At 40.0% G+C, this 18,557-nt stretch overlaps 1 protein-coding gene across 2 annotated transcripts in view; it reads left to right on the top strand.

Annotated features, from left to right (window-relative positions):
• The first annotated feature begins 9,160 nt into the window (after positions 1 to 9,160).
• mkln1 (muskelin 1, intracellular mediator containing kelch motifs) overlaps positions 9,161 to 18,557 on the top strand; it is a 38,121-nt gene continuing 28,724 nt past the window's right edge. For both annotated transcript variants that reach the window (XM_017712189.2, XM_037541016.1), the window contains exons 1-2: positions 9,161 to 9,270; positions 10,546 to 10,615. In XM_017712189.2, coding sequence (XP_017567678.1) covers positions 9,191 to 9,270; positions 10,546 to 10,615 — 150 coding nt within the window. In that variant the 5' untranslated portion in view covers positions 9,161 to 9,190. The remainder of the gene's footprint in view (positions 9,271 to 10,545; positions 10,616 to 18,557) is intronic.

The following is an 18,557-nucleotide window of genomic DNA, read 5'->3' on the forward strand; positions in this document are numbered from 1 at the left end:
ATTCTCAAGACAATTTCAAAGAGCAAGTTTTAGCAAAAACTTTTATAAAATTTACATTTTTTATATAAACCACAAATTTAGCTTTAATTAAGTTTATTTACATTTTTTAAATGAATTTTTTTTATTTTATGATGCCTGTGTAGAGCAATCTTGGTTATGAGAAAAGTGGCAAATAAATTAAAATAATAATAGTAATAATAATAATAATAATTATTATTATTATTACATTTTTTGTTATTGTTTATGGTAAATGGTGGAGCCCCATTATCACATGCTAATTGGAAGGGGAATTCCACTAAATTTCCAAAATGTCTGCATTGCTTCGTAATTCAGATTTAAACAAAGTCATTCATAGTGATTGTATTTGATGGACCTAAATATAAAGAGGTTTACAGACTCATATTTCTTTACAGTGGTGGTGAGCTGTGAGGAGTGCCATGAATAGATTTAAAAAGCAACAATATCTCAGACATTCGGCAGTATATTTGTAACCATTTTTGTAATAAGAGTTTTTAGAGGCATTAAACTCTTTAGACGTATAGTTCCCATTAAGTCAAGTCAAGTCAAGATCATTTATACTGTGTTTTTTACAAGAGGTGTTGTCACGAAGCAGCTTTACAGAAAAATCCAAGTCCAAGACCCCATGAGCATCACCAGTGGTGACAGTGGCAAGAAAAACTCCCTAAGAGCAAGAGGAATAAACACTGAGAGGAACCAAGACTCAAAAGGGGAACCCATCCTCCTCTGATCACCACCACTGTGAACAATTCGGACTCTAGAACTGAGCATTCCACGTCAAACCTTTGTGAATGACTTTGATGACATCTTAGCTATGTTATTATACAGAGATTTTGGAAAATGAGTGGACTTCCCCTTTAAGCGGCAAATACTCGTCCATTTCAAACAAAGGCTAAAAACCACCTCTAAACAAGTGTCGCTTGTCCACAAATGTAACCTGAGATAAAACAGCAAGGCCTTCAACTACTGGTCCAAATATTCACACAGTACAGTTACACTTTATTAAACAGCCTTAATATTCGAACATTGTGCTGTGATCTGCTGGTGACTATGAACTACTAGCCAGTCTTAAGAGGGAGGGACGTTTCAGAATATGGGTGGGGAAAAAAACATGCACAGGTCACAGAGTGGCCATAAAGGAACTGTGTGGTATTTTGGTTGGCTGTGATAGGCTGTGCTTTAGGAGTTTTTAACAGGTCACCACAGTCATCACATGATCATGCAGTAATCATGCAGCCCTCTCAGATGTCTCTCTCTCTTTCTCTGTCTCTCTCTCTCTCTCTCTCTCTCTCTCTCTCTCTCTCTCTCTCTCTCTCTCTCTCTCACTCTATCTCTGTCTATGTCTCTCACCCATATGATGAATACCATGACTTAAGCCGTTAGAGATCAGCCTCAGGCAATGCACCTCTGAAAGGGACTTATGTAAAGGAAGTAAAGCTGTTTTCTTCCCAATAGTCTTCATGTAGGCTCTGCTGTTAAATCACTCGTTTTTTTGTAGTGTTAGCTTCTGTGAATATTTGGTCTGGTTGGGGCCTTGCTGTTGTCTCATGTGATTAGGTTGTCTCCTACAGAGGAGTGTAGTATCCCCTGGCTGGACTTGAGGATCATCTGCCCTTAAAAAATAAAGACGAAAACTGATTTTGCTGAGAGACTTTGTGAAGAACTATGCTGGACAATGAATTAGGCGAGTCACCAGCGGAGCCCCACCATTTACAGTAAACGAGAGAAGTTCTTGCCAAGAGCTCGCCGTGCACTTAGCAGAAATTGCATTATCTCCTCCTCCTTACATCAGCATGCGTCCAGTAAGAGACAGAGTTTATTCGTGGCATGATTCACCGGAGCCAAAGTGCCTTTATCGGCAAGGTCATTTCATAGGCTGATAGCAGAGAATGATAATCGGCAGTCAGGCACTATTACACCAGTTCAGATGTTGATTTTATCACATCACATTCGTGCTTGTGCCTGTATAGAGAGCAATCAAAAATGACCTGGACAGTTCAGATACTTATGAAGAGACAGAGAGCGAGAGAGAGAGAGAGAGAGAGAGAGAGAGAGAGAGAGAGAGGATAGGAAGTAAGAGAAAGAAGAGAGACAGACACAATGTAGAAAGGATATTGAAGGAGGATCCTGAGAAAACAAGAGAGAGAGAGAGGGAGAGAAAGGGAAAGAATGAGAGACTACTGAGAAAAACAAAGTGAATGAGAGAAAGAGTGCAAATGAAGGAGACAGAGAATAGAGTAAGAGAAAGAAAATGAGAAGAAAAATAGAAGCGATAGAAAAGTGAGTAAAATGGGAGTTATAATGACAATAAAAGATAGCGAGCGAGAATACTGAGTAAAATGAGAGAGAGAGAGAGAGCGAGAGATAAAGAGAATGAGAGGTTAAAAAGTAAGAAAAGACAGACAGACACAGTGAGAAGGAGGAAGAGATAGAGAGAGAGAAGGAGAGACAAAGGATACTGAAGGAGCATACTGAGAAAGAGAGAGATACAGAGAGAGGAAGAGAGGATAAAGAGAAAGAAGAGAGGATGAAAAGTAAGACAAGAGTAACAGAGAGAGACACAGAGAAAAAGAGAAAGAAAGGTAGAAAATGAGAGGGATAATGCAGAGTAAAAGAAAGAAGGAGAGAGAAAAATAATGAAAATGAGAGAGATAAGAAGAAGAGAGATGGAGAAAGAGTAGAGTAAAAGGAAGAAAACACTGAGTAACATTGAGAGAGCGAGAGAGAGAGAGAGAGGGGGGGGTTATGTAATAATCTTTTAATAAACAAATATTATCTTGTTACTGTGCTGGAAGTGATTGTTTCCTATGTGTTGGTCGCATCTGTATCCAGAGGCTCTGCAGATCATATGAACTTCTGATGTGGGAAGTTCAGGGTCCAGTGAAAGACCCCTCAGAGCACTGAATTAGAGCAGATTACGGCCCCCCTCCGCCCACTCTCTGACCGTGGTCATGAACTGCCCCTGTGATCTGGAAAACACTTGCAGCCTGGTTACCAGTCCTGGACCACTGCCAGCGGACCACTCACCAGCACCAGAGCCAAACAGAAGAATGGTCCACTAATCAAATAAGAGGATGGAGAAACTCAAGATTTATTGGCCCCGTCATCATCAAAAAAAGTCAACCAGAGTGTGATTCAGTTCAGGGGGGGGCCTATTTCTACCAAGAAGATGTGACCAATCCTCTTGTAGAGGAAGGAACAAGAGAGGCTTGTCTCCTGGCATGAGAAATACATAGCAAGTCAGAAATATTATCAAAATTAACATGTAAAATAATACTAAAATAAAAGTATTTATTTGAAAAGTTATAACTTGCAACAAGTAGTCCACAAAATACGCAACTCCTGTACTTGACTGGCAGTAGAGATACTCATTTAAACTTGTTACTCCGGTAAAAAATACTGGAGTTCTCTGTTTATATTTCTACTTTTACAGAGTTAAAGTACAGATATGATTGCTTCTTAATACACTTAATGTATTAAAAATGAAAAGTACAGTGAGTGCACAGTGGTCTAGTGGACCGACCACATTATTGTTTTTTTTTAATCAATAAAGCTAAAACCATTTATGTAAAAATACCAGATGTTTAAAATATCACAAGTGGCTAGAGTAGGGTTCTCCTTTAGCAGCTGTAGCCAGTCAGCAGCTTGTCCATGTTGTCCACCCTCACACACACACACACCACATATACAAACACAGACATACACAGACACACAAACACTAACAGTAGGCCATGTAGGAGGAGAACAGAGTGAAGGACACAGCACCTCCACACCTTTATTTCCTGCGTGTTCAGCCCAACACCACATGTATAATATAAATGGGTGGGGGGTGAACAGTGTGAAGACACTGAAAATGTGTTCATTTATATGTTCTTCACAGAAAATGAGCAACGGCCAAGAATCTCATGTTGAGATAATAATAAATCACATTATTTTTTCTTTTGATAAACATGGGAACACCACACAAGGGTTAACTTAATTATTCACACAGTTTTCATCAAGATTCTGACATTCGCCAGTGTTTTCTCATTTGGGGTTTGTTCTTAGGTAAGAGCAGAATCTACACACTCAAGAGGACAAAGAACACGTTTAAGAACACGTCATGAATCTGACTTTTAGAAGAAATTAGGACAAATTTTTAAAAAGTTAAGATATTCTTTAAGATCCTTATGGCTGCAGATATAAAAAATGATGCAAAAACAGGCAAACTTTCCTATTTAAAAAATGTCATTCATCAGAAACAAGTTAGATTTGCATATTTTAGTACCACTCAGTGCTTCTAGGTACTCATGTACGCTGGTGAAGAGCAGTGGTCAAATTCACCACACAGTGCTTTCCCAGCTACACAACACAATGGGGAAAGCAGCCACACATTACTGGACTTGCACATCTGTCTGATGTTTCCTGCATGTCACTGTTGTCAAAACAAAACCTCATATCTCCAAAATGACAACTTTACAGAAGAGGGAAAAACCTACTCTACTTTTAATGTAAGTCAATGGAACGTTTTTTCCAAGTCATTTTGGGTCATTTAATCTGGTCTATTTATCATGAAATTCACAAACAATGTCAAGGGCAACAGGTACTTTCAAATACAGTCAAATATTGGAAAATGACAAAAATGGGGATACAAGGTTCTGACAGCAGCAATATGACAGCTTCCTTGTTTCTACGCTCATTGTCCATTTTATCAGCTATACTTACTACTTAGGTGCCCTTTGTAGTTCTACAGTTACAGACTGTAGTCCATCTGTTTCTCTGCAGACTTTCTTAGTCCCCTTTTACCATGTTCTTCAGTGGTCAGGACCCCCATAGAACCTCACAGAGGAGGTACTATTTGGGTGGTGGATCATTCTCAGCACTGCAGTTTGTGTTATGCTAGTATAATTGGATCAGACACAGCAGTGCTGCTGGAGTTTTTAAAACCCCAGGGTCACTGCTGGACTGAGAATAGTCCACTAACCAAAAACATCCAGCCAACAGCATCCTGTGGGCAGCGTCTTGTGACCAGTGATGAAGGACTAGAGGATGATTAGCTCATACTGTACAGCAAGAGATGAGCTATTGTCTCTCACTTTACATCTACAGGATGATCCACTCAGACCAGCACAATACACACTAACACACCACCACCATGTCAGTGTTACTACAGTGCTGAGAATTATCCACCACCCAAACAATACCTACTCTGTGAGGGTCCATGGGGGTTTTGACCACTGAAGAACAGGGTAAACGGGGGCTAACAAAGTATCAGAGAAACAGATGGACTACAGTCTGTAACGATAGAACTACAAAGTGCACCTATATAGTAAGTGGAGCTGATAAAATGGACAATGAGCGTAGAAACAAGGAGGTGGTCATAATGTTATACACTACGCAGTATGTGACAAAAGCTATGTATCAACAGACCTCTCAAAGCCCATCCTAGCCCTCCAACCACTACTTAGCGACCATTACTGGCTGCATTACATCTCTTTAACAGCACACATGGCTATATTGTGGTCAAACGATGTATGTGCCTGGTGAGTTTTGAAAGATACCACGGCAGAGTGGAGGGTGTTGTTTTGTACTCATCTCCAAAGCCAATAAAATAAACTTTAAACATGTTGGCTTTAGACTTGGCCGTGTGGTAAACCTGTGGTTTCCCGAGACACGTTTTTGTGTGTTTGCAAAAAAGGTAAGACATTTCATCCTCATTACTATCATAGTCGGTAATATGATCTAGTTTGACTGAATAATAAGCAGCGTGACTCGTGACATGTGAGCCTGAAAAGCTGATGCTGTGTGTATTGTTTGGCTGAGACCAACTTTTGTAAGTTACTGTCTTAACAATGTTGTAAGTTAACTTTATTAAACAGCGGAAGATAGCAGATGCACCTCAAGACCAGCAGAGTAATCTGATGGAGCTTCCGCACTGCATTGAGTGCAGCAGAACAGAGTATTTCCTTTCAATACATTTACGTATCCATAGAAGGCTGAATCCGGAGCTATTAAACTGACACTGCTGTACTCTTGTATATATGTGTATATATCTTTGCTGTCAGAACAAAACCTTGTATCGCCAAAATGAGAATGTAAGTTTTAATGTAAGTCAAGGTACCCAGACTTTTTTTACAAGCAATTTTGGGCCTTTTCTCTTTCATTATGAAATTTACACACAGTGTAAAGGGCAACGGGTATTTTATTTATGTTTTATTTATGATTAGATATTAGTTCAAAAAGTGAAAAATGTTAAAAATGGAGATACAAGGTTTTGTTCTGACAACAGCAACGTATACATATCCTATCATATAGAAACTGATACACTGAAATTGCCTGTGTATACAGGGGTGCTTCTGTGCCATTGTGCAGTGTATTGCACAGCAGCTGTATTGCACATTGCTGTAATGTTCTAGCGGTCATCTCATGGGAAAGAGGTGATGGGTGTGGGGTTGGGGCGGCTCTGGGACCACATTACTGGTCACATGCTTATATCAGTGGAGTACGAGGGTTGTAAGGAAGGCTACTGGGTGCAAGGTTTTCAGAGTCCTGATAGCCTGCGGGTAGAAACTGTTCCGTAATCTGGTCGTCCTTGATTTCACACTCCTGTATCACCTGCCTGATGGGAGAAGCATGAAGAGATTGTGTTGAGGGTGGATACTGGAGTATTTGGCCAGAGTAGTATGTCTTCCAGGTATCTTTGGAGTACCTGAGAAGTTCAATTTGCCCACATACTACATATTACTTAGTACTTTTGGACACGATCAGTACGCAAGCAATACATAGTAGGAGATTTAGAACACAACCAAAGAGAAATGGCAGTTGATGAAACCTATTATACATTGTTTTAAAGAAGCCAGTAAAATATACAGAGCCCTATTTATTTGCTTGGGTTTCTGTTTAAGAGGGTGTTAATTGAATGGTATGGAGGGTTTGAAATGCACCTGAGCTGATCATGTTTTAGATTGCAGGTTATGATTTAATCCCAAATTCTTGTTTTACATTACATTATCATTGACATCAGTGTTTTGCTTGCCAGCTTAATATTATTCACATCAGCGGTATTTTCTAATTCTACACTCCAATTTGTTTCCAGTGACATGAGTGGCCTTGTTAGATTGTGTCTTTTTCTTATACAAATGAGAAGCCTTCATAGCACAGTGCTACTGAGGCCTCACCTTTCTTCGCTGCAGTCTTGCTTTTGGAAGTCATGCTAATGTGATCTCTCACCAATGTGAATGTTTCCAAAGTATAAAGACAGAGGCAAAACAAAAAGGGAGAAGCTCCATTATATAGCAGCTAGCCAACTTAGCCACATACCTGTACCTGTTCCATGTGAGCTTTAAGAGGTAATGTTTTCTTCCACATTGTTTAATCTATATCCTACAGCTGTCAGTCAAATTTCACTCTATCTTCTCTAAACTACTAGAATATTGCTGGGTGTCTGATTAAAACATTATTCCTCACAGAACATTGTGGTATGTTGGAAAAACTTACCAGAGGTGTACAGGCCTAGCTACAGTTGCTAAGTTGGTATTTAGGGGCAGGATTTAGTGAAAGGTGTGATTGGTTTGCATCAATTTCAATGCATACACACACACACACACAAGCTGGACTCTTTGGAGGTTGTAGCAGAGCAGAGGATGATCAATAAGCTGTTAGCCATCTTGCACAACACCTCACACCCTCTGCATGCTACACTGGATGAACGGAGAAGCCCATTTAGTGACCAACTGTTACAGCTGCCCTGTGTTAAAGATCACCATGTGAGATCTTCCTTACCTACTGCTATAGGCTCTACAACGATTCTCCTTACTGCAGAGAAGGTACTGATCTACTGCTGTCTGAACTGTGCTGAACCACATCACTGTATCTCCTCTTCGATTAATACACACTGTGCAATATATCACAACTATTACTGTATTGACACTTTTCACTATGCACTTTACACTACAATATTGATGCGACTCAGTTAGTCATGTCTATAATATGCGCTGTTAGACCTCATATCACTCAGTGCCTGCTGTCTTGTAAATACAGCGAATCTGTCTCATATCCCATGTAAATATGTAAATAGATATAGTTTTATACTTTATTTTATTTCTCTTGTACTTTAACTTTTGCCTAGATTTATTTCTATTTTGTATTTTTCTGCATAGTTTATGTAAGTTTATGTGTAATTATTTGTCTTGCTACAGAAACACTGCAATTTCCCTCCGGGATCAATAGAGTTCTATCTATCTCTCTATCTATCTGATCTGTCTACACACACACACACACACACACACACACACACACACAAATTGTACATATGAGTCACTGAGGTTTTCTCTCACTTCAGAGTAACAAGCAACAACATATTCATGCAGAGACTGCCAACTAGAGTAAAAGTAGGATGTTTACTAAGTACTTATAGTAAAAATAAAGGTTAGATTTTTGTTGTGAATGAAAGATCAAAGTTAAAGTTAAGCAATAAAGAATACCTAAATAAAGAATTACAGCCTGTTTATCAGTTTATTGCCAATGTTTGTGGAGGGCACTATATGTATATATATATATATATATATATATATATATATATATATATATATATATATATATATATATATATATATATATATAAAAGCCTGATCAGAGTCCACATTTAAACCATATCAAGCATATTTGGTCTCACATTAGTCTGCCAATGCTTTTCAACTACCCATTAACTGTTTGAGGCCAGCAATGCCGGGTGGACCAATATTGACTCTCCTTGTGTGCTTATTTATTGTTTTTTACAGCCATTTAATAAAGTCATAATAATGATGATGTTTTCCACAATTATGACTTCACGCAGCATCTCCTCCGACTATTCATGACTTTCTCATAATAACGATTTACTGTGTCACAATTTTGACTTAGTATCTCAGTTACGTCGACGCACTGAGTTGTCATCATGAGATGCTGAGTGATAATTATGCGATAGGCTCTCGTTATTGTGAGGTGACAAGTCATGCCAAGTCATAATTATGGGAGACTTTCTTTTCCATTATGACTTAAATAACGGCTGCATATTTTTCTCCTTTCACAGCAGACAGAGACTCATTTCCAGAGGAGCCTGGTCCGCTTTTCTAGATGCGGTCTCACTTTAAGAGCGAGTCACTCCCACATTATTATACTTGTAGATTGCGCTACTTGTTATTTGTGCAACAAGATGGCGGTGGCTCCCGAGAGCAGAGTCCTTTCCTACAGTGTTTATAAATGGAGTTCTTACTCCTCGACATATTTACCAGAGTGAGTAACGCCACGAAAAAACCCGGTCGCGTCTCTGTTGTTCGCACCTCTGAAACGTGGGTGTCAAATCAAGGCAGAATATTAAAGTCGTGGCCTAACTTGGGAAAAGAGGCCAAGTAGCTAACGTTACTCCTCCACCTGCTAAACCAGCCAGCTCCCGTGTTAGTCGTCTAGCTGTTAGATGGTTAGCTCACCAAACCACGGAGCTGCTTCTGAAAACACATGGCCGGCAGGAATATGTACCTGCTGCGGTAGCAGTGCCATGCTGTTGTTTCTTAGACATCTCTTTATTTTTTAAATGAGCTACACAGTTAGCCAAGTTAGCAGCTTAGCCTTTTTTCGGTATAAACCGTTAGCAGGCAGGCTAACCTAACCTACCTGGGTGCACTGCTCTGAGACAAGGTAGCGGGGTAGCTAAAGTGCTTAGCTAAATAGGACAAGATGATGGCCTGTTAATGCATCTTTAACCATATTATGCGTTTTGCAGCTTAATTTACCCGAAGCGTTTTGCTTGACGCGGAATTGACAGCCAAGTAAGCTCGCTAACGTTAGCGGTAGCTTAGCAGCATATAGCTAGGTTAAGTTCGTTAGCGTGCTCAATGCAGTGCAACGCTCTTTTCGGAAAGGGTTTATATCTTTAACGGAACTAGTTCTAGTCATGAGCTTAGGCCATATGCTAGAACATACCCTTAACTAGATTTACTTCATTTACGAAGCTGAGCTCAGCTTCTTATTCGAATTTTTCCGTTCCACCTTAAAAGGTGCCGCGGTTACATTCTGGCGCCTCGCTTAAGGTGGAACGGGCAAATTTGATAAACAAGCTGGCGAATAGGAACCAACTTTCAGCCTCCTGCTTTAGTCTTGGTCCTCCACGGATGTTGCTAGCTGACCCTGCTGCTATTAGTGGAGGAGTAACGTGACGCCTTAAGCAGCGGCTGGCGTTTGGCTCTATTTCTGTCCCCTGTAGGCTATTATCACTCAGGTTAGTAAATTGAGTGATGTAATCGCGGCCTAAATGTGACCAAAGGCTTAAACAGGATGTGTTAATATATGTTATTAGCTGGCATGATTGCAGCTCATTTTATTACATAGCGAAGAGCCACCTGTACTGAGCTGTCACTTCTAAATTAAGTTGCATGCTGTTTATTGCCAGTATTTTACCTATAAAGCAAAAGTCTGATATTTTCTGCAGATTTATAGTTGCTCTGTAACTGTATTGCAAGTCATGTTACCAAATATCAGATTTGCTCAGGCCTTGCTTTCTTTTGCTGGCAGGAACATTTTGGTGGATAAACCCAGTGACCAGTCTTCCAGGTGGTCATCTGAAAGCAATTACCCTCCACAGGTAAATGGACCACATTCAGCACAAACATAATGGGCTTCATCACTCAGATACAGGCAAATGGTGTAGATCTGAATAATACTTTCAATTTGGGAGTGTCGTGTGTTCTCCAATTCATGGCCAGGTTCCGTTTGTGTAACAAGAGGGATGTTATGGTGTGTGTGTGTGTGTGTGTGTGTGTGTGTGTGTGTGTGTGTGTGTGTGTATGTATATTAGACCTTGATGTCTAAGGCTGTTTTGGCACTGTGCCAGAATTTTATATTTGATTTATTTATCATTGTATATTTTTTAGGTCTCACTATATTTTGATAGTCCACTATAGTCCCGTACAGATTATCTCTGTTTAAATTGTTAACAAACTATCTGTTGAAACTTATTTGGTTCTAAATAGTGGTGGGATTAGGGTGATGGTTGGATTTAGGTTTCGTGTTGAGGTTAGGGTTAAGATTAGAACCAGGTTTAGAGTTAAAGAAAATTATGGCCAATTTAGTAGATAATTAGTTCAATGTAACTTAAAAGTAAATTTCCCCTTTTTATTTATTTTTTATTATTATTATTTTTTTTGGGTCGATTGGTTTCACACCGAAACAGCTGAAGTGCACCAAATTACACATGCAGATTTTCATTTATTGGTCAGAAATTTAAGTGCCTTGTCGCTCTTACATTTGCCGCCATGAAAATAGAAGAATAGAGAATAGACAATTAAATCTTGCTTGATATCTGCTTCTTTATGATTTTTTTCAGTTACAGTTTAATCGGAATGTTTAGCCGAGGCGGGTTACAATGTTAAAATGTCTGCATTTAGTCAATTTTACTGCATATTGTGGCTCTCTAACCCAGTAGAATAAACAGCATAGATAGTGGTGTGTGTGTGTGTGTGTGTGTGATGCTTTAATAGAGAATGTTGCTTTTCTCTGTAATGCTAATCAAGGTAGATCTTGTCCCAGTTTCTACATTTTAGAATTGTTTCAGATATCAGCATCAGCCCATAACAGTGCATCCTTAGTCCCCACAACTAGACGAAATGATTGTGCTTATATGCTCAAGCCCCTGTAGCCAAGAGGAGTAATTGGCAAAATTGGCCTATAATGCAGAGTATATGAAAATACAAAGTGAACACAATCAGTTAACGCAAGTGAAACAGGCAAGCTAAAGTAAACATGGAGCGTATTTGAATGAGTGACAGAAACCTGTGGGTCACGCTGATGGGTGCATTATTACAGGCCTTAAAATTGACAGCTAGCAGACAGGGTCTGTGATGAGTATTGTTTGTGCAGAATTAATCCAGATGTCAGCCTACAAGTTCTAGTGTTCATTAAATGTAGAGCACGTAATTAAGGCATGCTCTGCTGTGTTTGCATGTATTTTTTACTTTGTGAGGCTTTTCGTTTGAACTCTTGTTTCGCTCTGTTGGAGAAACAGATTTACCCTGCCACTCAGGCTAGCCAGATTCATGGTTTCCCTGACAAATCTGGCTAGTTCTAGAGCACAGTGCAATGGCATGAAATGGCATATTTGTTTGGACTGCTTGCTAAATATACTACTGTTGTAATGAATTTGTTGTGTTTTTACATGCTGTTTACATTCTGAAACATTTTGGTCAGTTTCAAACTGCTACAGCTTGCCACGCTGCTCATTTACAAATAGCGTTTTTGCTGCTGAGTGGAGCTCTTGAAACTTTTGAAAGGGATTCTATATAGCAGCAGAAAGGGTTCTTCTACTGTTACGATGTCAAACTTGTTACAATAGAAGCACTCTTTTGAGTGGACTTGATATAGCATCATCTACAGGACATTCTCCGTAAGTCTGTAGAACCCTTTCATGAAGCAAAGAACCCTTTAATCATGCGAAGGTTTCTTTGAGTGTTCATGGTTCTATATAGAACTATTTTGTTTAGTAAGGAGTCCTTAAAGAACCATTCTTTTTATGTTTAGAGTGTTTCGCCTGCCAGGTTTTCACCTGCTGTTTGACAGTACCGAGAGAACATACTGATTAAAAAAGCCAAGGAAACTCTTTTACCTGTGGTGGGTTACGTCTGTAGATAATTTTATATTACACTGCTCAAAAAAATAAAGGGAACACTTAAACAACAAAATATAACTCCAAGTAATTCAAACTTCTGTGAAATCAAACTGTCCACTTAGGAAGCAAAACTGATTGACAATCAATTTCACATGCTGTTGTGCAAATGCTACCTTCGCCTTTGTGCAAGGAGGAACAGGAGGAGCACTGTCAGAGCCCTGCAAAATGACCTCCAGCAGGCTACAAATGTGCATGTGTCTGCACAAACGGTTAGAAACCGACTCCATGAGGATGGTATGAGGGCCCGACGTCCACAGATGGGGGTTGTGCTCACAGCCCAACACCGTGCAGGACGCTTGGCATTTGCCAGAGAACACCATGGTTGGCAAATTCACCACTGGCGCCCTGTGCTCTTCACAGATGAAAGCAGGTTCACACTGAGCACATGTGACAGACGTGACAGAGTCTGGAGACGCCATGGAGAGCGATCTGCTGCCTGCAACATCCTTCAGCATGACCGGTTTGGCAGTGGGTCAGTAATGGTGTGGGGTGGCATTTCCACAGCCGCACAGCCCTCCATGTGCTCGCCAGAGGTAGCATGACTGCCATTAGGTACCAAGATGAGATCCTCAGACCCCTTGTGAGACCATATGCTGGTGCGGTTGGCCCTGAGTTCCTCCTAATGCAGGACAATACTAGACCTCATATGGCTGGAGTGTGTCAGCAGTTTTTGCAAGATGAAGGCATTGAAGCTATGGACTGGCCCGCCCGTTCCCCAGACCTGAATACGATTGAGCACATCTGGGACATCATGTCTCGCTCCATCCACCAACGCCACCTTGCACCACAGACTGTCCAGGAGTTGGCGGATGCTTTAGTCCAGGTCTGGGAGGAGATCCCTCAGGAGACCATCCGCCACCTCATCTGGAGCATGCCCAGGCTTTGTATGGAGGTCATACAGGCACGTGGAGGCCACACACAATACTGAGCCTCATTTTGACTTGTTTTAAGGACATTACATCAAAGTTGGATCAGCCTGTAGTGTGTTTTTCCACTTTAATTTTGTGTGTGAAATTTGATTTCCATTGATGATTTTTGTGTGATTTTGTTGTCAGCACATTCAACTTTGTACAGAACAAAGTATTCAATGAGAATATTTCAGTCATTCAGATCTAGGATGTGTTATTTGAGTGTTCCCTTTATTTTTTGAGCAGTGTAGTTGAGGAGGCAGCCCCTCCAGCTGTGCTAGAATTTGAGCCAACACCAGCCATAAACAGGTGAAGTATTAGATGTTAAGTGACATGTCGTCCTCTTGACAGGATTTTTTCTTCTCAGAGGATGACTTGCCAATATATAACATTTAAAACATTTGCTCCTGCCCCCACCCGCAGTCTCGTGTGGCTGGTTTTCATCTGCATAAGTATCAACTGAAAATGACTGTGTGCTTGCCTTTATTAAGAGCACCTTCCACAGCTGGGACTGTTTGAGGTCTTCAGTGTCTCTCTAAGTGCTACAGAAAAGCAGTTTGCGTGTTCATGTGATTGGTTGCTTCACAACTGTTTACAATAAATGCATCACTTTTTGTTATTGTGCTGTTGTATTTGTATATGCTAATTATTAAGTGATTGTTTTTATATATAGGCTATTAATTTCCAGGTCTTCTTTACTTGTATGTATTTTCCCACTCCTGCTTGCACTGGGCTGGCTAACCCTCTGCTTCCATGCTCCACAGTGAACCTCTAACATAAGTAACATTTGTTTCTTAGATGTCAAAGTTAGCAATGCAAGCAATCTCACAAGTGCGAGTGACTGTTTTTGCACAGAAGATATTTTCATCACAAATGCGGTCAAAACCATATCACTGTATAGCCCAGATTTAGGCTCTGAGTTCTTACTTTTATGGATGTTTTCATGTTCTGAGGCAAAACGAAATGTCTTTTGAGCAAAAAAGATCTGGTGATTTTAGTTTGTACATTATGCAGAGCTGTACGTGTTTTGTTTGAGGCATCTCTGTGTTCGATTGGCCAAATATCACATGGCTGCTTGCATCACTGCACTTAGGGGCATTTGTTCAATTTCCACACACAGGTTTAAACGCACGTGATGTGGTGCGTTCTAGAAAAGGCATGCGGGTGCTTTTTGGATGGATCTTTCATGGATTGTAATACAGTTGCTTTTAGCAAGACTGACTGTGAACTCAAAGAGTAGTTTAATATATTGACATGCAGATGTGCTGGGAAAATGGTTAAGGATGGTTGTCCCTCCAATAGTGTATGAATTAACAGGATTTAGATGTTGCTCTTTAGTCTGCGTTCTGATCATGAGTGGTCAGAAATCCACAGTATGACATTGCTTTCATCTGAAGATGAATTTGTCTGGTCATATTCCGGCTACTAATCTCAATTTGGAAAGAGGAAGTGGTCTGTTTTCTCCTTGGCATAGTGCAAGCAGCATTGACAGTCTTGTGGTTAGGCAGAGAGGAAATCGAAAGTGCTATGTCTGGGGTATATTCACGTGCCCATTCAACTTTTAACCCCTGTTTTTACTGCAAGCCTGAAATATTGTGGTGTTGTTCAACCACACCATCCTGAACCTTTTGAGGGCAGGTATCCTAGTGGGTTAGACAAGTGTTAAAGTTGCTCATGTTCACAAGTACTGTTGACAGTGAATTTACATTATTGAACACTGCATAGACCATATTGCCAAAAGTAGTCCATCGTCACATGCATATGAACTTGACATCCCATTCTTGACTCTGCAGAAATTTGGCAACATTTGCGCGCTGTCTACCTCAGCATCCGCTGACCCTGATGAGTCATTTTACGTGGCCGACAACTTCGTGGCTGAGTTGCTGTCGTTTCCACTCGCTTCCACTTTGTTATAATACTGCTGACAGTTGACTGTGGAATATTTAGTAGCGAGGAAATGTCGCAACTGGACTTGTTGCACAGGTGGCATCCGATCACGGTACCATGCCTGAATTCACTGAGCTCCTGAGAGCGACCCATTCTTTCACTAATGTCTGTAGAAATGTCTGTAAAAAATGACAATGTCAAAGTGCAAATTAGAACTTACAGAAATAATTTGGAAATAATGGATTTTATTGTCTTAGACGAACAGATGTTCTCTTTTGTCAAGGATGTTGGGTGTTGTCACACATACTGTAGCCTACATATTATAATCATTTTAGAAAGCTTATATATCACGCTATATTTCCGAAAGTATTCACTCACCCATCCAAATAATTGAATTCAGGTGTTCCAATCACTTCTATGGCCACGGGTCTATAAAACCAAGCCCCTAGGCCTGCAGACTGCTTCTACAGACATTAGTGAAAGAATGGGTCACTCTCAGGAGCTCAGTGACTTCCAGCGTGGTACCGTGATCGGACACCACCTGTGCAGTCCAGTTGCGACATTTCCTCGCTACTAAATATTCCACAGTCAACTGTCAGTGGTTTTATGACAAAGTGGAAGCGATTGGGAACGACAGCAACTCAGCCACGAAGTGGTCAGCCACGTAAAATGACAGAGTGGGTTCAGCGGATGCTGAGGCGCATAGTGCACAGAGGTCGGCAACTTTCTGCAGAGTCAACTTTATAGTTATCAAAGTTACTGCTACAAAGTTATCAAAGTCAATCGCTACAGACCTCCAAACTTCATGTGGCCTTCAAATTAGCTCAAGAACAGTGTAGAGAGCTTTATGGAATGAGTTTCCATGGCCTTACATCACCAAGCGCAATGCAAAGTGTCGATTGCAGTGGTGTAAAGCACCACCACTGGAGTGATGAATCACGCTTCTCCATCTGGCAGTTGAATGACTCTGGTTCCATTGACTTACATTAAAAATAAGGTATGTTTTTTTTTTTTCCTTTTCCTGTAATGTTACCTTTTTTTGGAGATACGAGGCTTTGTTCAGACAACAGCAAAACATATAAATAAAAGACTGATTAAAAATTGTGACAGTTTCTGTCGCTCATATTTCACAACTCAAGGCTTAACTTAAAAGTTTAAAGCTTAAACAATTGAAACAATTAGAGTACAAAATTAAAATCATGTCTACCAATGTCAGAGTTTTTAACCTCTTCAAGTCAGTGTTGCTGATCAGTTTTCATGTCACTCGGGCCTTTATTAAAATGGACCTATGTGTAATCCAATCTTTTTGGGTCTAATGGGTTCCACCATGTTTTCTAGTGCTGTGAAATAGTGCAGAAAGCTTGTGCTGCAAACTCTCCAGTTCACAAACAGGTTAGGTATGTAAACCTTTTCCATTTGTAGTCAGAACACACAAGTTTTTTTCCTGTTTCTTGGGAGCATCATTCCATCAGTAACACAAACAGAACTGAAGCGTTCCATGCCTGTAACTTTGTTTGATCAAACTACTAGCCTGCGAAGAAAAAGAAGATTCTATTCTTTGTTAAAGTTGATACAGTATAACTTAACTTTAACTTCTGCTCCTTCTACTCTTGAAACATTTTTAATTCACTGCCTTTACAAAAACCCTGTCTTGAAAGCTATGCTTCCTTGGCCTCCCACATACACTGCATTTCAAGGGTAGAAGATGCAAGACTCTTAAGTAGTAAAATGCAGTTATGAATCAATAACATGGATGTTGTGAAACACTGTTTTCACCTTGTCTTGAGTCCATCACTGGTGTTAAGGATGGACAATCGTGCCACAGATTCTCGTCAGCTCTGCTTCAAATGACAGTGCAGAATCGATACTGTTGGTCTTGGTGAAAGCTGAGGCTGTGTAACATACTGCAGCAGCTCAGTCAGCCTTCAGTGCTTGATATCCTCAGTTAATGAGCAGCTTTAAAGAGACGACACAACTGCGGCATTAGAATCTCTTCTATTTCTGAAAGTAGGGCAGATTGGAAGTGTATATATCTTTTATCACTCGGGTTCTGACGAGTCTTTATGATTAGTCAAAGCCTGCAGAACATCGAAGAATGATTTGGGCCTGGATGTGATTGCTAGTTCAGTTTTTCAGTACACTAATTAAATTTCTGTGCTTTTTATCATACTTTATATATGTTGAAAAAATGTCATGAGGACATTCCACTGCGTAGTGTACCACGTCTTCACAGCTATTTACAAAAGAACTAAATTATTTACAACTGGGTCTTTCGAACTTTTATTGTTGAAAAGAAGAGACAGCTGGGGCTGAAAACTGCATCTGTTTGGCAGTAACAGCGCAGTGTCTCCCATGCAAAGTGCATTTATGAGGAACTGTATTAAAATGCAAAATGAAAGTCTTTAATAATCAAGTGAGTTGTGAAGCTTGTTTCCTGTAGAGTGGTTTGCATATTATTTGTTAGTGCTTGCAGGCATTGAAATCTTTTGTGGAAGATTATGCCAATCATGAAGCAAGGAGATCCATTTAACTGCAGTTTTTCATGGACTTGATGTTGCTTGTAGACTTGAGCAGAGGCTCATAGTTATGTAACCTGGCCTTTGGTGAAAGACAACACTGACGTGTTTTGCTTGTTTGACATCTTGCGAATGTGATAGAATGCAGGAGCTGACTTACAACTGACTGATAAGGTCTAAAATTAATTCCCTGAAAATTGCTGCTTTGAGAGCAAAATGATTTGTATCAAAAAAATAAATAAGTCAAAAATGGCTTCTTTTCACAGAATTTGTTGATTGCCAGTGTCTTGAAGTCACATGATAACTGGCATTTGACAAAAGTCAAAATTACAGCATGCCATCTGACTGGAGCAACTAGTTGAAGGGTGGATTAAATATTATAAAGCATTTTAAAGTGAGAAGTATAACTTTATTTGGAGTGGTCCTTTGTAGATGATTTTTAAACTCTTACCAGATTATCAGTAACACAGCAGCGTATCAGTGAAGTAGCAGTAGTGCAGCATCTGAGTACATTACAGTAAATAAATTGATGTTCTGTTGAAGCATGACACA

The sequence above is a fragment of the Pygocentrus nattereri genome, chromosome 1 (assembly GCF_015220715.1).
Source record: "Pygocentrus nattereri isolate fPygNat1 chromosome 1, fPygNat1.pri, whole genome shotgun sequence".
Lineage (NCBI taxonomy): Eukaryota > Metazoa > Chordata > Actinopteri > Characiformes > Serrasalmidae > Pygocentrus > Pygocentrus nattereri.